The 24,011-nt window shown below is 44.4% G+C and overlaps 1 protein-coding gene and 1 pseudogene across 1 annotated transcript; both read left to right on the top strand.

Moving 5' to 3' along the window:
- Nucleotides 1–149: 149 nt before the first annotated feature.
- On the top strand, nucleotides 150–3,617 carry LOC110522761 (annotated as a pseudogene).
- A 2,802-nt stretch (nucleotides 3,618–6,419) lies between these two features.
- Nucleotides 6,420–22,368, top strand: LOC110521505 (protein ENL). The gene is given in 12 exon segments (XM_036969246.1): nucleotides 6,420–6,616; nucleotides 9,013–9,193; nucleotides 10,968–11,050; nucleotides 11,837–11,980; nucleotides 12,766–12,891; nucleotides 16,425–16,748; nucleotides 16,750–17,164; nucleotides 17,419–17,527; nucleotides 17,873–17,972; nucleotides 21,061–21,129; nucleotides 21,409–21,480; nucleotides 21,620–22,368. Coding segments are annotated over 12 exon segments (1,764 nt in total). The 5' UTR covers nucleotides 6,420–6,604; the 3' UTR covers nucleotides 21,749–22,368.
- Nucleotides 22,369–24,011: the final 1,643 nt, after the last annotated feature.

The raw sequence follows: 24,011 nt of genomic DNA, 5'->3' as shown, positions 1-24,011 counted from the left end.
CTTAACATGAAAATACAACTGTATGATTGTCTGGGCTCTTTGGTCCTCATCTTGCTTCAAACTAGCATTGGCCTAGATTACTTTTTTAATGAATGGCAATATGTGGGGATTAAGTGGGATACAACATGCAGTCCATCAATATTGACGTAATGGCGTGTTTTTTTAAGAGTAGGGAATAAGCCAGTCAAGACATTCATAATAGGAAAAACCCTATTGAGAACCATTATACAGGTGTCCATGCTGCTGACTGAGCTAGTTATGCCGACTCACCTCCCTGGCACAAAAGTTTCAATTAACATCGTCAGGAATCTTCTTGCTTCTAGAATAAATTAATAATACAATGGCAAACAGGCGGGTAACGAACGATTTGCTACCTATGCCGTCCGTCAAAAGCAAAGCGCATGACGAGATCGGACCAATGTGGCCTCACACTCAAGCGCTTGTGCCATCCCCGCGGGTACACCTGGCCCATTGAGAATATGAATAGCCGCAGCTTTTGCCATGTATGTGTATTTGCTCTAATTACTATAATTTCAAACTATGCCCAATAAAGAATGACTTAATACTTTAATATTGTAGGTTTTAGTTATACACATATATTTTATCACAGCGCGTTGCCTGTTGCGAAGTTTGGATATCAGGTAAAGCTTACCCATGCGCATTTGGTTTCCATTCAACTTAAAGCCTAAATTGAACTGACAGGTTGTAATATAGCAAAGGCACCGGGAATGTGTCAATTTAACAATAGTATTGCCAGACCAGGGCGTGAAGTTACAGTCAAGACTAGTGCAACTGGATCGGGAGAATTTTGTCCCCTATTAAAATCCACCTGCCACTTGGAGAAGAAAGTAGTTGTGTTTGGATTACAAAATTGGAGGTAAACTCTATATCGATTTTATCTAGTCATCTGAGATGGTGGTCATATACAATTCCATATAAACACATGCAGTTTTGTTGTCAATATAATTTATATCCACAGGTGACAGGTGTTTTGATGATGACAATTTCATGATGATGACTTGTATTATTCAGTCTGTCGATGCAAGGTCTTTTGCAATCTACCTACAACCTACTTGCAACCTACTTGCATATGTAGCCCATGTGAAATGGCTAGCTAGTTATCAGCGGTGCGCGCTAGTGGCGTTTCAATCGGTGACTTCACTTGCTCTGAGACCTTGAAGTGACTGTCGACGTGTGCAGAGCGTCCCTGGTTCGCGCCCAGGTCTGGGCGAGGGGACGTGCGTAAAATCTATACTGTTACGCATACATGGTGATAAGATGACATTTGTTTTGGGTCAAAGCTAATTGTAGATTGCAGTATGGATGGTTGAAGCAGAACAGTGTGCATTGACAGTACTTCCTACTCTGTTTGTCATCTATTTATAATATAATCTTTGAACAACAATAGCTTATATAATTTATCTTTATTATAATTGGATTGTGACATTCAGAACAACAAGAGCAACACTGAAGCATCCATTTTGGTGACTGGTTTAAGAAGCCCATGACAAGGCACCCACACCTGGATATTTGCTTATCTTTTCAACGGGGGACAAACAGACAACAGACATTTCACTTGAGCCAGTCCCTGTTATGGAGTCTTCAAAAAGTGGACCAGCATGTGGAGTTTTTGAAAAAGGCTACATCCACATTGTTAGTCACACTGTGTTGTATGCTGGAAACTCTGAAAGTAATAGAAAATAATGGCCTAAATGTTCTCACTCTATTCTTTCTTTCTCCCCCTCGGGGTTCTAGTCTAGTGAGAAGATGATGTGTTCTCCTATGAAAGCTCAGATCTGGACTGGTGTGAGGCGAACTACAGGCACTCTGAAGTACACTGTGCGTGAACATGATTTATTTCTTACAATATCCAGCTGAGATATACACCTCTGTGCTTACTGTGCCTTTTTAAAACTCCATTGCTGTATACTTGTCTAATATATTGTTGTATTTTATTTGTTTGCGGAGGACCATATTTTATGGCCACAATGATGATAGATGTAGTGGACAGGTGCATCACTCACTGCATTACATTGTGAATCCCTCTTTTAGAACACTCCTTTCTGTTTCTCCAGATGAGCAGTCTGTTCGTCTTCGTGATCTCCCCCATCATGCTGTACCTGCTGCACACTTACGCCAGGGAAGTACCTGTACCTGGTCTGGATCATGATGGTCTTTGTGGGTGTGTGTCCACTCTTCTCTCCAAACATCAGGAACTTCATTAAGTTATAACTCCACTCCCAAGGTGCCCTCATCGGTCTGCTTTAGATACTGGGTAGGGCCGGGGCTAGGGGCCATTTAGGAATTGGGCATCAATGTGTGTCTCCTCCCTAAAGGTCTCTTCTCTGCCTGCTTCCACATGACCCTGAGCTTCATGGGCCAGATGCTGGATGAGCAGTCCATCCTGTGGGTGCTGGGGCTCTGCTGGGGCTCTGCTATGCCCTCTGGTATTCCCATGCTTCATCAACGACAGGTTGGCCACCATAACACCTGCTCAAGGCTTCTGCAGCCAAATCATTATCTGTGAATACTGGAAGTAGCATATACCGTGTTTCACCTTCCTGTCTCTATTCAATGTAACCATGGGGCAGCGTCTATGTGTGTTTAGATCTCCCTGCTACAGGATCATGTGGTTGTTCTCTCTATATGGAACAAAGGCAATACATACTGTAGGCTGTTAATAAGGCAGGAGACAATGACAGGATCTTTTTACAGGGCATGCCAGGTTGAAACAGAAGCTATGCTAAGCAAGGAGCCTGACAACCAGGCCAGGAGCAGCCTGTAGTATGCTATATTCACCAGCCAGTCGGAGAGAGGGGCTTCCTAGCTTTCTGAATGACTCTCCCATTAACACTGTTTTAATATTAAAGTAAATGGTGGGAAAAGATTAATGCAATATTAATGAGAGTGTGAACATAATCCCAATTGAACTATGAAAAGGGCCCACCCTGTGCTCCTTTGTCAACCCCACTGACAACGCCTACGTCCTCAACTGCCTTGCCCTCTACATCACCTACTCATTGGGTCTGGAGATGAGGATGTAAGGCAATACCTCTCATTATTGTACTGTACATTACTGTCCAGTGCACATTCTATCACTCCATCAGTTCACTGTCTGATAACTGCTTTCTGTTCCTCTCTCGCTCATGCTCTCACTCTCTCTGTTTATCGCTCTGCTTTATTTTCCCCACTCACAGCTGTACTGACCAATAGGTGCTACGGTTATGCTGGTCTGGTGTTGGCCTGTGGGGGATGGCAATCATCTACTGGATCAGTGACTGTTTCGGATGCATCCTCTGGCAAAAGCTCAACTTCTGCTATCTGCATGGCATCTGGTAAAAGTAGGGGATAGGATGTGAACAGAAGTTAGATATAATATTCTCTCTTTGAGGTTGTGAATGATCATGAACAGACTGACATGTGTCTATTCACCCTCTAGGCACATTCTGATTGCGATCGCTGTAGCCTACCCAAGCACCCTGATAGCCTACTTGGATGCCAACTATGAGGTACCTTACTCCCTGCCAGGCCTTCAGTACTGGCCCAGTGATAACTGTGTCCTGGGCTTGCCTTACATCGTCCTGAAAGGAACCACCAAGACTCAGAAAATATGTTAGAGAACGTTCAACTTCTCCAAGAGACAACATGATGGCTTTGGTGATGAAATGTGCTATGTAGTGCCGTGCAAGGAAAAGTGTCAAATGCAGTGCCTTTCTTTTTACTTAGCAGTGACTCCGTTTTGAGAAATGGTTGCAATTCATAAGATTGCTCCTTATTTGATATGATAGCAGAATCAATGCCACTCAGGTCATCAAGTTCGATGTTTGCATATTATGTTTAGTGTGCACATGTTAAAGAATTAAACAAGAATTAATGTGTGTATGTTTTTATATGCATTTTGTGTGAATTGATCAATGCACTCATCTGTTGCTTGCGTCCATATATGCATGGATATTCTCTCCACATGTTTTTATAAAACAATTTTGTGTATATCTATGTTTCGGTATAATAACATGATTGTCTTTGTAGTGATGAGAATGGAGATTATTTCAACCCCAAAAATACAGCTTTGCTTAGATGTAGGGCTGAATCACAACCACAACATTTTAGGGGTAAAGGGCTTGTAGAGTTTGTTTATATAACCTACAACTTTACATTTGTCATCCTTTTCAGGGATAATATCATATTATGTGTGATCTGAACTAAACTAAGTTTAAGACATTTTATACAACCACATAAACATAAATGTTTGTCTTGGTTCAGAGATCTTAAGATGTAAGTATTTTATGATGTTATTACAGAAAATGTAAGGACCATGTCAATGTTTGTTATGTGTGGGATTCTACATCTATGAGATCAATTAAATGTGTATATGAATAAGATTAACGGTTACTGAATTAAATTCTATGATGAATTTGAGACGTTTCTAAATATACTGAAAAAATAGATAAACCCAACATGTAAAGTGTTGGTTCCATGTTTCATGAACTGAAATAAAAGATCCCATAAATGTTTCCATGTGCACAAAAAGCTTATTTCTCTCACATTTTGTGCACAAATTTGTTAACATCCCTGTTAAGGAGAATTTATCCTTTGCTAAAATAATCCATCCACCTGACAGGTGTGGCATATCAAGAAGCTGATTAAACAGCATGACCATTACTCAGGTGCACCTTGTGCTGGGGACAATAAAAGGCCACTCTAAAATATGCAGTTTTGTCACACAACACAGTGCCTCAGATATCTCAAGTTTTGAGGGAGTGTGCAATTGGCATGCTGACTGCAGGAATGTCCTCCAGAGCTGTTGCCAGAGAATGTAATGTTAATTTCTCCACCATGAGCCACCAATGTCATTTTTGAGAATTTGGCAGTAAGTCCAACTAACTTCACAACCACAGACCACATGTAACCACGCCAGCCCAGGGCATCCACATGCGTCTTCTTCACCTGCGGGATCGTCTGAGACCAGGGCCCGGACAGCCGATGAAACTGAGGAGTATTTCTGTCTGTTATAAAGCCCTTTTGTGGGGAAAAACTGATTCTGATTGGCTGGGCCTGGCTCCCCAGCTGCGCCCCTGCCCAGTCAAGTGAAATGTATAGATTATGGCCGAATGAATTTATTTCAATTGACTGATTTCCTTATATTAATTGGAACTCTATTGAGCATTAGACGTAATTTTTACGTATTTTTGCTACCTCTACAGTGTTTTGTTTCAGGATCATTGCTAAAAGAACAAATATCTGGAAAATGAAAACTCACCAGAAATCCCCCCGAAAGAAAATAAATAGAGTATGAACTAGAAACGTAAAATAATTTGGTACATTGTAGACATTTTTTCAAAGCCATATTCCTACCTGAAAGATACAATAGATTTCTGACACAAAGAAATTGGGGCATGAACATGATACATGTCACCGTTAACTGTCAGCAGCAACAGTGACATCTAGTGTACAGATTAGAATATGTATTTATTTATTTTGTAAGCCCCTGTTAAATTGTAAATATGTAACAACCATTGACTTTATGTATGACTTACATATTGGGTAACAACAACCCGTATGAATGATTTATGTGTGTGTGTGTGCGTCTGTTTGTACATTTTATACAATTTCATTGAAAACCCTTTCAGTGATGGCTTAAATCAAACGTGGCAACCACTTCAATAGTGGAGAAGCAAAATATATATTGACTAAGTGACGTTTATATGTCTTTGACAGCCAGGTGGGGATTTCAAAAAGCCTGATTCATGCCTCAAAGACAGGATCAGTGTGAGTGACACAGAGGCCAGGGCTGAGAGAGAACTCTGACACTCTGTCCAATATCACACATCAAATTGACGTCAATAAGTCAAAGAAAAATATGATATAACCTACTATAAGCAAAATCAAAGTCGTTTTTAAATTTCACCCATTAGTAGAAAGCAATGTAACTAAGTTATATGACTAATGTCAATGTCACAAATGAGTGTGTTGGATTACAATTTAAATGTTAAAATGTCAATTATCTCCCAGTTTCAATTATACATACAATTAAGGACAGGAACTCCTTGGGGAATATGATTTTCAATTGTGAGGCAATACGCTGTTACTATAGGATAAATTAATGTAACTTCTAATCAAATATATGCGTTCCACATTTGGACCAACATCTTTACTGATTTACATATTCTGACAAGCGCCCTATCAGTGGGACAATTCGTTTTGCATGGTCCGGTGCGCCGGTTGTGTAGAGATTTAATTTAAGGACCAATGGAATGTAGCACAAATTAAAATCCTCCCTACCCGGGACACCGGGCCATGTAAAACGAATTCGCTCACTCGTAGACGGTACGTAAAATACTTATATTGTATTTGTCGATCGTGAGAAGTCCCCCCTCTGAAGTACTACGGTTGGTGCAATACAAATGGCTTACATTTTTGCCTACCTGATTGGATGAGAAAGCTTTCTGTTTTGGTTGCGTGCCAGTAGTCGTCTGGAAGGGGAGGGGTGCTGTATGACTTCCGGTTTAGGCTGAAATTGACACACAATGAGGAGCAGGGAATAACCTCGCGAAACGCCGCTGTAAATAAATAACGTTAGAAGAATCACTGAAGCCACAGAATCATGGAGAATCAGGTAAAGTGACTTTTGTGTCCCCTCGTGAATCCTGAACTTTTAACGAAAAAATACTAGAAGGCTGTGCCCGGGACAGGAATGAATGCCTGGTGCTCGAAAAAATCCTGCTAATCGAACTCATAGTTGGCTCACGAGCTGTGCTAGCTAGCCCCACACTCAATCGCATACATCGGTATTTGACATAGCGAGCTGGCTAACGTTAGCTTAACTCAGCATTGCTAGCTAGCCACACAATCAGACGGGCACACAAAGGGATTTATTGCCTAATTTTGTGTTATGGACGTATATATTGAGAAAGTAAGATGTATAACTTACTCCTTTCCCAGTTTATAACCTAATTTACACGAGCTACTACCTGCTAGCGTTCTCGGCCCTTCGCTAGCTACGTAAATAGCTGCTACAAGACGCCGGTGGAAAGGATTGCTCTTTCCAGGTCTGGGTGGAGGGGAGGGAAGGAGGGGTGTGTATCTAGCGGCGACGAATTGGAATTGAAAAGCGGCAATTACATCACCAGTTTAAAGGCAAAGATTGTGCACTAATGTAGATATTTGAAAATCCTAGAGATACAAATTGTATAACAGCTAGCTGGACACTGGTTGGTTGGGGGAAAACTTATTGAGGAACGTCCATGCATGTCCACATTGACTTCCATAGACAGACATTAGTAGGCCATCTTATTTTTCGAAATATCGTATCGGTAACTCTGACCCACTGTTACTCAAGCTAGGTAGGAGTTTTCATGCTCATCATGATAATGCAAACTCTATTTCCATATCAAATTGACTCATGGAATCCACCTGTGGGAAAATGTCACTGTCCGGTGTTACCCCTTTGAAGCATGCTAACAGTGGAATTCCGTGACGACAAGGAAGGACTAATCGTTTTAGCCGGTTTACCGTGAATACTCAGTGGCAAACAATATAAAACGGTACACCATCAACAGCCATGAAACACCTAACATAGGAATTGTATTTTTGTACATTTCAAGGTTTGTTTGTATGGAATGTAGACTTTTTATAAATAATCGTATGTCTGAAATCGAGACCATCACAAATTCGTTTTTTGCTAAATTGCCCACTGGCTACATGCCTTATTTCTGGAAATGTGATAAGGAATGCTAATGTGCCTTGTTGTGCATCATGACGTCTAGTTGTACGATTTGTGCCATATGAAATCACCATTCAATTCACAATAATGCACCAGAGATGGACAGGGTCATACCAGAAAATTGGTGGGATAGTGACATGTTTTATAGTTGGAGTAGACTGGAGTGCGAGCTCTGTAAGGGCTGTGGTGTCTGGTGGGCCTGCCCACCTGTACAGAGCTCAAAGTGCTGCAGGTGTGTCCTGTTGTGGTCTGTTGATAGAGTAGTCTGCTGTCTTCAAGCAGCGGAGAAGCAGGTTCTTTTCAGAGGGAGTGCAGCGACATTTGCCAATTTTTTTTCTTCTTCTGTGTGCCTCATCAAAGGAGTCTTTCATATGATTTTCCCCCTAGTGGAGATTAACTTGGTTATGAGGGGTGTTATTTTCATGGCACGTGGGGGTTCATTGTTGTGAGACTCTGCTTGTCTGCCAAGTAGGGCATTTCCCTTCAGAATATCCATTTTAGATCAGGGGGAGGGTCACTTGCAACAATAATGGTGGCTCAGTGTATTTTGTTATCTTTCTGTTGTGGCAGGGAAGTGAACCAAAGGAAGTTACTGAACATCATACTGTTTCCATAAATGTTTCAAATGAATCAAGAATCTTGTCTTTTTCCTCCAGTCAATGCCAACCATTTCAGACCTATTTTGTTTGTGATGATCTCGGTGTATGAATGGTTGGTCATCTCTGAGCTGTTTTTTGGTGATGCCAGTGATCCTGGGGAGCTGGTTGGTTGATGGGGAGGGGCTCAATGGCTGCTGCACTGACCTAGGGTGTGGTAGCGACTGGAGTTTAAGGGCATTACCGCCACAGAATGGCTAGGTGAGATGCCGGGGGGGCTCAGAGTCCCAGACCTGCTCATCTTAATCCTGTCCCCCTAATCCCTCCACTCAGTCACACAAGGACTGTGGAGAGAAGGTGCCAAATCCCCACATTCTTCAGGCCAGGACATAAAGTGACTTTTCTGTCCCCTCGTCCCTCTCTCTTCCCAATCCCTCTTTAGTAGCTGTCCCGATCGCTGCAGCATGTCATTTGGATGTCCGTTCAACTACTATCATTGTTCTCGGTAACGAATCACAGTCTGTAGTTTCTGATGTGACCATCTCATAAAAAACAACTTTGTTTTCTCAATTGTATCAAATAATTGTAATTTCCATAAACTAAACTGTTTCCTATCTAACCTACTAACTTGCGATGAGTGATCAATTTCAGATGCTAATAGTTGTTTTTGTATGTCTGACCTTGTGTCTGCAGTGCACAGTCCAGGTGAAGCTGGAGCTAGGACATCGAGCCCAGCTGAGGAAGAAAGTAACCTCGGAGGGCTTCACCCATGACTGGATGGTGTTTGTGCGAGGGCCTGAGACGGGGGACATACAACACTTTGTGGAGAAGGTCGTCTTCAGGCTGCACGAGAGCTTCCCCAAACCCAAGAGAGGTGGGTCAGACAAAACACCATCGCAACAACCGCACTTGCTCGTGCGCAAACACACACACACGTACCTGGCTGAAACTGGTTTTGTTTGTTTTTGTCTGGGGATAGGAGAGGGGATTCACTATGGATGTAATAATTCACTGATGCGCTTTGGTCCCCGATTCAAATGTTTAAGATTCAAGTGCATCGGTCCATGGACCCCGAACCGATCCAAATGTAGCATATAGGTCAGAAAATCGATTAAAACCTTATGAATCACCAGTTCACACTTTTTTTTATTTTTCTCCTTACATTCTTTCTACCTTCCGAAAATACCTCATATTTTCTGACAACTGATGTGTCCACTCCTTCAGGGTGGAACTGCATGTAACTGTGTTGACGGTCATTGATCTACAGATCATTTTGGATTCCGAACAACCCCAGTCAATATCAGGAGCCTAGTCAAACTGTGCGCTGTTCCTGATCTTGCACATCTGTGCGGCACCTTCAGCGTTCAAATAATAAAATGGCTTGTGTGATATTACGCTTTATTAGTTGAGTGACAACCTATGTAATTTGCTAGGTTATTATTATCATCTATGCGCTGTTGAAAATGACGTTTTACCAGAATAAAAGTAAGCTACCGGAGACAACTGTCATCTGACTAAAGCCTAACTGCTGACCCTGGCTTAAAATATCATTTATTTTGATCATCATCAGTAATAGTTTTGGTAGTTTTGCTTTAAACAATCCGTGTATATGGTAATTTTTAAATATACAGGGTAAATTTGATTATTTCATAACTGGGACAATAATCACTTTTGCAAGGCGCACTGGATGGCCGATGCCAGAAAATATCTCACAATTGTAAACATCCAAACGGTAAAACCCATTTTGATTTTGAGATGGAGGCTGAAATCCAAAGTTGTGCTAGCTATATATTCATTGGCTATGTCATTGCTAATTTGTAAACGATATACAGTATATTGATACATTACTAGGTCACACTTCCTCTGCAAAAAATACTAGTTAATTAGCGGGTGATGGTGATTTCAGAATCAAAGTGGGGGGGGGGCAAAAAACAGGCTACATTGTCCCCCCAATCCGGTAGTGGGGTGGTAGATGCCTTATGACTCAACTCAGGTGCCTGCATAGTACATATAGCATAGACATTAACACACACACAGAAATAATATCGTACAGATACAACTCAGAGGCCCAGCTCATGAGCTCCATCAGCAGCAGATTTTTATTTAGAATGGAAAATTAAGGTGTTTATGCAACAATTGTTAGTGCATCTATTTGTTCTCTAATCAAACCAAATTGCACCGATTTAGTTTCTAACTAAAATGTATCGGAGCCCATGTATCAAATCGTCTTGAAAGGGAAAGCTGCACATCCCTAGAATTCACCTTGACAACAGTTTAAATCAATATTGTAAAACGTATTCTACGGTAGCGTGAAGTGCAAACACACAGAAGGCCTTCAGAGCGTTGCCTTCTACATCAAGCATGCATGTTGCTCGGTCAGATTTGGTCCATTTGTGCTGAACTTCAATAAACATGATGTGTTCTCCAGACCAGGCACATCTCGTCTCATTAAGTCACTGCAAAGCTTTGGGTCGTTGTCCACGGTCATTATGGTTATTGCACATTATTGCTCCCATAAGCTTTTAGCTTCAGGTTGTAATGACTGACTCTCAATGGGAGGCTGGCACTAGTTCACATTAGCCTTCTAGTAACGGCCATTGATGTTATCCTCCTGAATGTATGTTGATGTGCTGTTGTTGTTTCTGCAGTATGCAAGGAGCCACCATATAAAGTGGAGGAGTCGGGCTATGCAGGTTTCCTCATGCCCATCGAGGTCTACTTCAAGAACAAGGTGAGAGCTCTGTCAGAGCCTCTGTAATGGTACTATGTTAACAGTGTCAATCTATCCCTCAGGATATGGGCCACTGTTGCATGTGATTCCTAATGGATTAGAGTTCCTCTGGTGCTCAAGGCCTTCTCCTGAAATCACATTGGATATATTTCTCCTTACAATGGCTTGTTTATATTATCCGGCACAATCTGTATAAGATGGGTGTTTTCCTGTGGGTCGTTGGTCAATATTCATGTCATTTGGTTGGTATTTCATGTGTTTGTTTTAATTTCCTCAATGGTTCATGTGCTGTTTCTAGTCTGTCATGTGACAGTATTTGTGTGTGTGTGTGTGTGTGTAGACACCAGGTTTAGGTGCCAGTGATACTGGGGCTGTGTGTGACACTGGTCATGCTAGTAGTGGGCCTTTGGCTGCTGGTCTGGCTGGTGTCTTGTCAGCTGTCTGTCTGGCTGAAACTCCTCTTCATGTCACTGTAGCGCCTGTTTTAAAAAGGCCTTCAGTTTATCTGCTGTGAATGTTTTTACTGTGTCCTGTATCTGTAACCCTATGACTCCTGGCATGCTCTGAAAGTGGCGGGTGATCAGAAAGAATCCATTTGTTTACCAAAATGTTCTACTGTTTGCTGAAGTTCTCTCCCACTGTGGAATGTTAGTTCTTATCAGTGTGTGCACTCCAGGTATGCCTCTTATTGACTTGGTCAGGGAATCGCTTATTCTTACTGTTAGCTGATAATATTCTGATAAGGGCTTGGCGGGGCTAATTAGAAATGTTCATTATTATTTACAGGAGGAGCCCAAGAAGGTGTGCTTCAACTATGACCTCTTCCTGAACCTGGAGGGGAACCCCCCTGTCAATCACCTGCGCTGTGAGAAGCTCACCTTTAACAATCCCACCCGGGAGTTCAGGCGCAAGCTGGTCAAGGCTGGAGGGGTGAGCTGGGGATGGGGTACAGGGTGGATGTGGGATGGGTTAGAATAAGTGGGAAGTGGAATGGCAAGAGGGAATGTTGTTGACGTGTTTCAGGGTTGAATTGAAATTTAATTGGAATTGGTCACACCCCACAGAAAGCAGAATTTGAATTGAAGGAAGTGGAATTTAATTCAAACCAATTGAACTAAAACATGAAAGTCTCATTCATTTGACAAATATTTTATCAAAAGGAAATGCCACTTATTAATGCAAAGAATACACACATACCATTTCACATATTAGTTTGATTAGAACGCAAAGATGTCAAACTGTAAAACATTTTTGTCATGAGATGTTACATGGTTCCCTTCTATACTGCAGTGTTTGATCTAATGCATTCTGGGAAATGTATTCTGATATTGAAAAACATTAAGGGAATTATGAATGATTTATAGACAACCCACAACATGATCTTGAAATATTTTCAGACCACTTTAATTATTTGAAATTGTTTTAGGACACTTTTTTTTTAAATGAAATGTTATGCTTCAAACATACTACATGGTACTGATAACCAAACATTATGTCAAAATTAACATTTATATGCTGATGTGTAGAATAAACAAGCCATTGGAATTTCCTTGAATTAAATTCTACTTCCTTTGACTTCAAATTAAATTCAGCTTTCTGTGGGGTTTGGCCAGTTGAATTGAATTGGAATTAAAGAGCAAATTGCAACTCAATTCAGAATTGATCCCAACCCTGGTGTGTGTTCTCATTCTTTTCCCTATTTGTTTGTCTCTCAGGTCATGGTGGTGCCAGAAGGGGCAGAGGCGGTGTCGAGGCCCAGTCCAGACTACCCCATGCTCCCCACCATCCCACTGTCTGCCTTCTCAGACCCCAAGAAGACAAAGACCTCCCATGGATCAAAGGTGAGCAGCACTTCCTAGACTAGTACACTGATAAGAAAGAAGGTATAGGAATGTGTATAGGATTGCTCAACCAGTCAATACAGCAGAGGGTAGGGAGAATAGGAGAGTAGAATACAGTTGAGATCAGGGACGGCAAACCTTTTTGTTTCCCAAGCCTTTAATTATATCATGGGATCCTTTCATTAATTCAGCTGGACTTCGCTGCCTACTCTAGGTCACAGTTGATCCCAAATAAACCTGCATGATTACAAACATCCTTTCCTGGTTTAGCATTTACCACCCTGTTGAATTATCATAGTACAACATGGACGATGTTCTGCGTTGTGGATATGTGCATGCATTTTGTGCCGAGTATGTGATCGGAGTTGAGCGGTTGGAAATCCACGTCCTCTCCAACCGCTCCGCTAAAAAATGCTCCGCGCTCACAGAAGGAAAAACTGCTGCTCCAAATTCACTCCATTCATTAAAATCACAATTTAACCAACACCAATCTATTTTTGTGACTACCTGAACCTACCATTTGGTTTTGAAGTATTGAAACCAAACCATATGATTTGAAAAAATATTTTAATTAACATGAAAAGGTAAATGTAAGAAGCGATCATCATTTCAAATAGGCTACACGTCATATTAAACAGCATATAAACACTCTAAATAGGTCAGAAGCCTGACAGGGAGTCTGAGAAGGAATGGAAATGTATTATTTAGGCTGAATTATTTCAATTATCTCAAGGCTATAGCCTATAAAGAAATACATTGTTAAGCATTTGCGACACACTAGGCAGGTAAGAAGTCAAGGACATTAAGCACTCAGCATTTAAACAACATTTAAACGAACATTAAATCATTGTCTATAAATTGGCATATAGGCTGTGACTTAGAATTAAATAGAAATTAAACGAAAAATGCCTTATTAGGCTCAGTCTACAGGGCCACTTTTAATTCATTTTTAGAAACACGGGTTTGGCCAGAGTCTGGTTTCAGGCTCATGTGATGGTGCCTGGAGAGCAGGCCAGTAGCGAAGAACATCCACTCCTCACTTGCAAATCCACTGGGGACGCTAAACACCCTTTTGGCCATTCTTGCTGGGCAGGGATGCAGAGTTGTTATTTTCTATAGGTAGGCCTAAAGGTTTTTAGGCTAAATAACCCAATCAAAACAGAAAGCTAATTGAAAGTTGCCAGGCCAATTGCACCAAAATCAATTATGGCCTATTGTGTAGATAATAGAACAACAATAAAGGAAACTTTTAAGAGATTACATTTTTTGTTTATAAATACTTTGCTACAATGACACACTTAATTAGCTACCCACCTTGTTCCTTTCTTTTAGCATGTGCACATAGTAAGTACACCATCGTGCTTTCTGGGTTATGTGTATTTTCAGAAGTCCACAATGATTATTTTGTTGTTGACATTACATCACCGCACTCCCTCTTTTGCTTTTGGCCACCTTGATTTTGCACCTGTTTGTTTGTTTGTTTCTTTCTGAAAATATTTTTAGCGAACTCCGTGACAGTAGCTAAAGCAAGGGTCTATAGCATCACACAAGTAGACTACAAATGCATGCTGGGCCGGGAAGGCCCTAAGTTCGTGAAGTGAGCTCTATTGGAGTGAAGTTGGAGCGGGCAGGAAGGTTGATGCGCCAGCATTTGGGAATATTGCTCCGCGCTCCAGTCTAATTGGGGATGCTCCTCGCACTGCTCTGCTCACATACAGTGGGGCAAAAAAGTATTTAGTCAGCCACCAATTGTGCAAGTTCTCCCACTTAAAAAGATGAGAGGCCTGTAATTTTCATCATAGGTACACTTCAACTATGACAGACAAAATGAGAAAAAAAATCCAGAAAATCACATTGTAGGATTTTTTATGAATTTATTTGCAAATTATGGTGGAAAATAAGTATTTGGTCACCTACAAACAAACAAGATTTCTGGCTCTCACAGACCTGTAACTTCTTCTTTAAGAGGCTCCTCTGTTCTCCACTCGTTACCTGTATTCATGGCACCTGTTTGAACTTGTTATCAGTATAAAAGGCACCTGTCCACAACCTCAAACAGTCACACTCCAAACTCCACTATGGCCAAGACCAAAGAGCTGTCAAAGGACACCAGAAACAAAATTGTAGACCTGTACCACGCTGGGAAGACTGAATCTGCAATAGGTAAGCATCTTGGTTTGAAGAAATCAACTGTGGGAGCAATTATTAGGAAATGGAAGACATACAAGACCACTGATAATCTCCCTCGATCTGGGGCTCCACGCAAGATCTCACCCCGTGGGGTCAAAATGATCACAAGAACAGCGAGCAAAAATCCCAGAACCACACGGGGGGACCTAGTGAATGACCTGCAGAGAGCTGGGACCAAAGTAACAAAGCCTACCATCAGTAACACACTACGCCGCCAGGGACTCAAATTCTGCAGTGCCAGACGTGACCCCCTGCTTAAGCCAGTACATGTCCAGGCCCGTCTGAAGTTTGCTAGAGAGCATTTGGATGATCCAGAAGAAGATTGGGAGAATGCCATATGGTCAGATGAAACCAAAATATAACTTTTTGGTAAAAACTCAACTCGCCGTGTTTGGAGGACAAAGAATGCTGAGTTGCATCCAAAGAACACCATACCTACTGTGAAGCATGGGGGTGGAAACATCATGCTTTGGGGCTGTTTTTCTGCAAAGGGACCAGGACGACTGATCTGTGTAAAGGAAAGAATGAATGGGGCCATGTATCGTGAGATTTTGAGTGAAAACCTCCTTCCATCAGCAAGGGCATTGAAGATGAAACGTGGCTGGGTCTTTCAGCATGACAATGATCCCAAACACACCGCCCGGGCAACGAAGGAGTGGCTTCGTAAGAAGCATTTCAAGGTCCTGGAGTGGCCTAGCCAGTCTCCAGATCTCAACCCCATAGAAAATCTTTGGAGGGAGTTGCCCAGCAACATTCCCAAAACATCACTGCTCTAGAGGAGATCTGCATGGAGGAATGGGCCAAAATACCAGCAACAGTGTGTGAAAACCTTGTGAAGACTTACAGAAAACGTTTGACCTCTGTCATTGCCAACAAAGGGTATATAACAAAGTATTGAGAAACTTTTGTTTTTGACCAAATACTTATTTTCCACCATAATTTACAAATAAATTCATAAAAAATCCTACAATGTGATTTTCTGGATTTTTTTTCTCATTTTGTCTGTCATAGTTGAAGTGTACCTATGATGAATATTACAGGCCTCTCTCATCTTTTTAAGTGGGAGAACTTGCACAATTGGTGGCTGACTAAATACTTTTTTGCCCCACTGTACAATGTTAGTCCTTCAGTGGGCATTTGGCTAAGTGCATTGACAGCAGAGTGATTATCAGCTCAGTTATGATGCTTCCACTCAGATCTTTCTTTGCTGACAATCAAGAAATATGTGGCGGAGCACCTGCATGAATGGCCCATACTTACCTTTATTTTATATATTTACAGCCCAGCACCTAATTGAATAGGGATGTGAGTTTGATATCATGTGTACTTGTCCATGTCTTTAGGAGCCCAGTAAAGAGGGCAGTGGAGGCAGCAATAAAGGGCCCAAGCCCCACAAGCTGACCAAGGAGCACCGCGAACGCCCCCGTAAAGACTCTGAGAGCAAGGCGGGGTCCAAGGGTGACAGCGACCGCGACGGGGGAGGAGGGGGCAGCAGCAAGAGCGCCCGCGAGCCCTCCTCTTCCTCGTCCAAGAAGCCAGCAGAGATCAAAGTCAAAGATGAGGGCAAGGTCCTTCCCAAGGCTGCCTTCAAAGAGCCCAAACTCACCCTGAAGGAGGCCAAGATGGAGGGCATGTCCCCCAAAGGAGGGGGGGGGAGGGGGTGGTGGGGGAGGAGGAGGGGGCCCGCTGGAGTCCAAAGGCCCCGGGAAGCGGCCCTCCACTGTGGAGTCTCCCAAACCCAGTGCCAAGAAGCAGAAGAAGAGCAGCTCAGAGGGGTCTAAAGGGGCAGCTGCAGGGCCCTTCACCGGAGCCTCTCCCAGGGTCTCCTCATCGTCTGCAGCCGCCCCTGGCTACCCAGAGAAGAAACCCCCCAAGGAGAAGGGTCGTTGGCCCAAGGGCAGCAAGCCCGACACTCAGGAGGTCAAGGAGCCCAAGAAGCTGCCTGAGTCTGACGACTCCAACTCTGAGGATGAAGCCTCATCCAAATCAGAGCAGTCAGCCCCCTCCAGTCCCTCTAACTCAAGCTCCAGCTCTGATTCCAGCTCAGAATCTGACTTTGAGCCTGGACAGAAACAAGGCCAAGGTAAGCCTATCATTCTCTAGACAGATAACATGGGATTTACACATCCACTGGAGAGGTCATTCTGACACATTGGTTGTCTTTATTGGGCATGGCTTGTGATTTAATGTAGGAATGGTACTGTTGCTAATTGTTATAATATTTTTTTAATATCCCTCTTTTAGGCTGAGCTATTCAGATGTTTAATTGATGGTTGTGTTGCGTCAAATATGTGCATTTAGAAAATGTTCTCTGTTAACGGTGTGTACTTACTCTAGGCCCACTGCGCTCTATGGTGGAGGACCTACAGTCAGAGGAGTCAGATGACGACAGCAGCTCTGAGGAAGGGACGCCTGTCAAGACCAACCCGCCCAACCGTGACTCACGGTAAGTCTCTCTCACTTTCTCACTCTTTACGTTACTGTGTCATAGACCTCTGATGCTTCTGTAGTTATGTCATTTTCACCAGTTCGTCTACTCCTTAGGAAATTAGCATTGCTTGGCTGTTAATGTTTGTGGCGTTATGAAACAGTGTGCCTGTCTCTAGCAAATAAGCACGTGTTAGCTGTTCTTTATATGTGTTACTTTAAAGATTTTAATCATTTGAGCTGCAAACAACAATTGGAATTCTTAATCCTTTTGCAAAACGTGTGCCCACCCACCACCTATATACACAGGATCCCTGTGCTAAATAGGGCACAATGAGAGCTTTCTGCCTCTGTTCCCTGTCAGACTGAGCCTGGACAGTGAGAGTGACAGCAGTGACGGCTCGCACCGCCCCAGTCGAGACCCGGTGCCACCTCCACAGAAACACAGCTCCTCCAATAACAAGGTAAAGCACGGCTCCCCCAGTAACGAGGTAAAGCACGGCTCCCCCAGTAACGAGGTAAAGCACAGCTCCCCCGGTAACGAGGTAAATCACGGCTCCCCCGATAACGAGGTAAATCACGGCTCCCCCGGCAACGGGGTAAAGCACGGCTCCCCCGGCAACGGGGTAAAGCACGGCTCCCCCGGCAACGGGGTAAAGCACGGCTCCCCCGGCAACGGGGTAAAGCACGGCTCCCCCGGCAACGGGGTAAAGCACGGCTCCCCCGGCAACGGGGTAAAGCACGGCTCCCCCGGCAACGGGGTAAAGCACGGCTCCCCCGGCAACGAGGTAAAGCACGGCAACGAGGTAAAGCACGGCTCCCCCGGTAAGGAGGTAAAGCACGGCTCCCCCGGTAAGGAGGTAAAGCACGGCTCCCCCGGTAAGGAGGTAAAGCACGGCTCCCCCGGCAACGAGGTAAAGCACGGCAACGAGGTAAAGCACGGCAACGAGGTAAAGCATGGCTCCCCCGGTAAGGAGGTAAAGCACGGCTGCGCGCTGTGTTAAGAAGCATTGCGGCTTGGTTGGGTTGTGTATCGGAGGACGCATGACTTTCAACCTTCGTCTCTCCCGAGCCCGTATGGGAGTTGTAGCGATGAGACAAGATAGTAGCTACTAAAAAAATTGGATACCACAAAATTGGGGAGAAACATTTTTAAAATTCAAAACAACAAAAAAAACAAAAAAGGTGCTAACATTACAAATTGGATTTTAGAGAATTTTATGCATTGTAGTTTCAGAAAACATCCATAATATATCTGCCACTAATAGTGGATGCCGCTCCGGCGGGAGAAATCAATAAGCAAATTTCACAGCCAATCACAACACTGGCGGGTAAGTAATAATGTGAAACACTATCATTCCACTATTAGCGCCAGCTATAATATGGACATTGTCAGAAGTTACAATTTAGAAATTCAGTTATAAGTTCTATGTGTAGCACCATTAAATATTTAATTTCTCCTTCAAACTGGTATTTAAAAATATATATAAACTCAGCAAAAAAAGAAATGTCCTACTGTCAACTGTGTTTATTTTTTAGCAAACTTAACATGTAAATATTTGTATGAACATGACAAGATTCAACAACTGAGACATAAGCTGAACATGTTACACAGACATGTGACTAACAGAAATGGAATAATGTGTCCCTAAACATAGGGGGTCAAAATCAAAGTAACAGTCAGTATCTGGTGTGGTCACCAGCTGCATAAAGTACTGCAGTGCATCTCCTCCTCATGGACTGCACCAGATTTGCCAGTTCTTGCTGTGAGATGTTACCCCACTCTTCAACCAAGGCACCTGAAAGTTCCTGGACATTTCTGGGGGGAATGGCCCTAGCCCTCACCCTCCGATCCAACAGGTACTAGACGTGCTCAATGAGATTGAGATCCGGGTTCTTCGCTGTCCATGGCAGAACACTGACATTCCTGTCTTGCAGGAAATCACGCACAGAACGAGCAGTATGTCTGGTGGCATTGTCATTCTGGAGGGTCATGTCAGGGTGAGCCTGCAGGTAAGGTACCAGATGAGGGAGGAGGATGTCTTCTCTGTAACGCATAGCGTTGAAATTGCCTGCAATGACGACAAGCTCAGTCCGATGATGCTGTGACACACCGCCCCAGACCATGACGGACCCTCTACCTCCAAATCCATCCCGCTCCAGGCCGCGGTGTAACGCTCATTCCTTCGAAAGAAAAAGGTGAATCCAACCATCACCTCTGGTGAGACAAAACCGCGACTCGTCAGTGAAGAGCACTTTTTCCAGTCCTGTCTGGTCCAGCAACGGTGTGTTTGTGCCCATAGGCGATGTTGTTGTCGGTGATGTCTGGTGAAGACCTGCCTTACAACCGGCCTACAAGCCCTCAGTCTAGCCTCTCTCAGCCTATTGCGGACAGTCTGAGCACTGATGGAGGGATTGTGCGTTCCTGGTGTAACTCGGGCAGTTGTTGTTGCCATCCTGTACCTGTCCCGCAGGTGTGATGTTCGGATGTACCGATACTGTGCAGGTGTTGTTACATGTGGTCTGCCACTGCGAGGACGATCAGCTGTCCGTCCTCTCTCCCTATAGGTCTGTCTTAGGCATCTCACAGTACGGACATTTCAGTTTATTGCCCTGGCCACATCTGCAGTCCTCATGCCTCCTTGCAGCATGCCTAAGGCACGTTCACACAGATGAGCAGGGACCCTGGGCATCTTTCTTTTGGTGTTTTTCCAGAGTCAGTAGAAAGGCCTCTTTAGTGTCCTACGTTTTCATAACTGTGACCTTAATTGCCTACCATTTGTAAGCTGTTAGTGTTTTAACGACTTCCACAGGTGCAGGTTCATTAATTGTTTATGGTTCATTGAACATGCATGGGAAACAGTGTTTAAACCCTCTACAATGAAGATTTGTGAAATTATTTGGATTTTTACAAATTGTCTTTGAAAGACAGGGTCCTGAAAAAGGGACGTTTCTTTTTTGCTGAGCTAATATACATTTACTTATTTATTTAACCTTTATTTAACTAAGCAAGTCAGTTAAGAAAAAAATCTTATTCACAATGACGGCCTCCTGCGGGGACGGGGGCTGGGATTAAAAATTAAAATAAATGAAATACAAATTTTGAACAGAACACACAAGAGGGACAACACTACATAAAGAGTCCCAAGACAACAGCATGGCAGTAACATGTCAACACAGCATGGTAGCAATACAACATGGCAGCAGCACAAAACAGGGCACAGACAACAGCACAAAGGTCAAGAAGGTAGAGACAACAATACATCACACAAAGCAGCCACAACTGTCAGTAAGAGTGTCCATGATTGAGTCTTTGAACGACGAGATTGAGAGAACCTCTGCACATGTACCTTGTTGACGTTTGGGTTATTACCAGTAGTTATCATTGATGGCTAAGCAGTGTGTTGTATTCCTAGCACCACAACAGCAGACTGGTGGTGTGTCAATTTTTGCTCTCCTAAAGCACCATCCTTCCCATTCTGATCTCTGTTTATCTGCTTTTCACTCTTTCTTCCATTTCTCTGTCTCTGTGTTCCGTCTCCCTCTGAGCAGGTCTTGGGCAGGAAGAGCCCAGACATCTGCAGCCGCCCAGAGAAGGTGCTGAAGAAAGGATACGAGAAGGTAGGAAGGGTAAATAATCACAGTTTTACATTACCTTTGTTTCTTATTTTTGTGTTCAAACATCTGTTTTAAGTGGTTATATTACCAGTGTAGTGTTCAAATTCTACAATACTGCTCTATCACCACTATTATAGATATATCACTACCAGCTCAGCACTCCACACATTCCTGGTGTAAAACTGCAGTAGAAAACACTGGTTAATCAGTAATCATATACCTAATAGTAGACTAAAGGAGTGCTCCACTAACCACAAACTCCCTTCTCTTCCTGTTCTCCAGGCCTACACAGAGGAGCTGGTGGATCTCCACCGCAGACTGATGGCTCTGAGGGAGCGCAACGTCCTACAGCAGGTATGGAGCAATGACTAGCCGTGTGTGTGTGGTCAGGTTACATGTTACAAAACATACTTTTCCATCACACTATCAGGCCACGCTATTGTGTTATCATCAATGTGAATTTGTAGTCATCTAAGTCCTCTCCTCTCCTTAGATAGTGAATCTTATTGAGGAGACGGGGCACTTCAACGTGACCAACACCACCTTTGACTTTGACCTGTTCTCTCTGGACGAGACGACCGTCCGCAAACTACAGAGCTACCTGGAGGACACAGCAACGTGACAGCAAGCCCGTAGCGCAGTCCCTGGACCCCCACTGGGGGGGAGTAGTAACAGAAGCTACAGCCACACACCAGACAGAGCTAAACCACAGAACAACAACAGAACACACACTTTCACTTGTCGCTGGAGAAGAACAGAGGAACAGGGTGAGGGGAGGAGAGAGGTCAGAGTAAGAGAGAGCAGCTATGCCACTGTCCCTCTAACCTGGACTGGACTGGAGGACAGGACTAGGAGCTGGCCTGTCTGGACTGGATCTGGCAGGAGACGTATTATATATGCTTCTTGTGGAGAACAGCACAGCAGCCTGTGTGCAGAACTGTGGAATGCGACCACTCTACTCTCCCTCCCCCTCCTGCCCTCCCCCCTCACTTCTAGCCTTTGCAAACCCAATACTTCCCCCCTCTATCTCCTCCCTCCCCACTCACACTCCCTTAGTCGACACAACACTCCTCCCCTCCTCTCAGCTGGAGTTCATTTCTCTGTAGGAATTTTTCGGTCTAGGTGAGTGTGTGTCTCGGTGGGTGAGTGTGTGTGTCTCGGTGGGTGAGTGTGTGTGTGTCTCGGTGGGTGAGTGTGTGTGTCTCGGTGGGTGTGTGTGTGTGTCTGGGTGGGTGAGTGTGTGTCTGGGTGGGTGAGTGTGTGTCTGGGTGGGTGAGTGTGTGTGTGTCTGGGTGAGTGAGTGTGTGTGTGTCTGGGTGAGTGAGTGTGTCTGGGTGAGTGAGTGTGTGTGTGTGTCTGGGTGAGTGAGTGTGTGTGTGTCTGGGTGAGTGAGTGTGTGTGTGTCTGGGTGAGTGAGTGTGTGTGTGTCTGGGTGTGTGTGTCTGAGTGAGTGTGTCTGGGTGTGAGTGAGTGTGTCTGGGTGTGAGTGAGTGTGTCTGGGTGTGAGTGTGTCTGGGTGTGTGTGTGTGTGTGTGTGTGTGTGTCTGGGTGTGTGTGTGTGTGTGTCTGGGTGGGTGTGTGTGTCTGGGTGTGTGTCTGGGTGAGTGAGTGTGTGTGTCTGGGTGAGTGAGTGTGTGTGTCTGGGTGAGTGAGTGTGTGTGTCTGGGTGAGTGAGTGTGTGTGTCTGGGTGGGTGAGTGAGTGTGTGTGTGTGTGTGGGTCTGGGTGTCTGGGTGTGTGTGTCTGGGTGAGTGTGTCTGGGTGAGTGAGTGTGTGTGTCTGGGTGTGTGTGTGTGTGTGTCTGGGTGAGTGAGTGTGTCTGGGTGAGTGAGTGTGTGTGTGTCTGGGTGAGTGAGTGTGTGTGTCTGGGTGAGTGAGTGTGTGTGTCTGTGTGGGTGTGTCTGGGTGAGTGAGTGTGTCTGGGTGTATGTGTGTCTGGGTGAGTGTGTGTGTGTGTCTGGGTGAGTGTGTGTGTGTCTGGGTGGGTGAGTGAGTGTGTGTGTGTGTGTGTCTGGGTGAGTGAGTGTGTGTGTGTCTGGGTGAGTGAGTGTGTGTGTGTCTGGGTGAGTGAGTGTGTGTGTCTGGGTGTGTGTGTGTGTGTGTCTGGGTGTGTGTGTGTGTGTGTCTGGGTGTGTGTGTGTGTGTGTCTGGGTGAGTGAGTGTGTGTGTGTCTGGGTGAGTGAGTGTGTGTGTCTGGGTGAGTGAGTGAGTGTGTCTGGGTGAGTGAGTGTGTGTGTGTCTGGGTGAGTGAGTGTGTGTGTCTGTGTGGGTGTGTCTGGGTGAGTGAGTGTGTCTGGGTGTGTGTGTGTCTGGGTGAGTGTGTGTGTGTGTGTGTCTGGGTGAGTGTGTGTGTGTCTGGGTGGGTGAGTGAGTGTGTGTGTGTGTGTGTGTCTGGGTGAGTGAGTGTGTGTGTGTCTGGGTGAGTGAGTGTGTGTGTGTCTGAGTGAGTGTGTGTGTGTGTGTGTGTCTGGGTGAGTGAGTGTGTGTCTGGGTGAGTGAGTGTGTGTCTGGGTGAGTGAGTGTGTGTCTGGGTGAGTGTGTGTGTGTCTGGGTGAGTGAGTGAGTGTGTGTGTGTCTGGGTGAGTGAGTGAGTGTGTGTGTGTCTGGGTGAGTGAGTGAGTGTGTGTGTGTCTGGGTGAGTGAGTGTGTGTGTGTGTCTGGGTGTGTGAGTGTGTGTGTGTGTGTGGGTGAGTGAGTGTGTGTGTGTGTGTGTCTGGGTGAGTGAGTGTGTGTGTCTGGGTGAGTGAGTGTGTGTGTGTGTGTCTGGGTGAGTGTGTCTGGGTGTGTGTCTGGGCGCGTGTCTGGGCGCGTGTCTGGGCGTGTGTCTGGGCGTGTCTGGGTGTGTGTGTCTGGGTGTGTCTGGGTGTGTGTCTGGGCGTGTGTGTG

Source organism: Oncorhynchus mykiss, chromosome 30 (assembly GCF_013265735.2).
Source record: "Oncorhynchus mykiss isolate Arlee chromosome 30, USDA_OmykA_1.1, whole genome shotgun sequence".
NCBI lineage: Eukaryota > Metazoa > Chordata > Actinopteri > Salmoniformes > Salmonidae > Oncorhynchus > Oncorhynchus mykiss.
The sequence above is the reverse complement of the archived record's forward strand: the minus strand, read 5'-3'. Positions and strand labels throughout refer to the sequence as shown.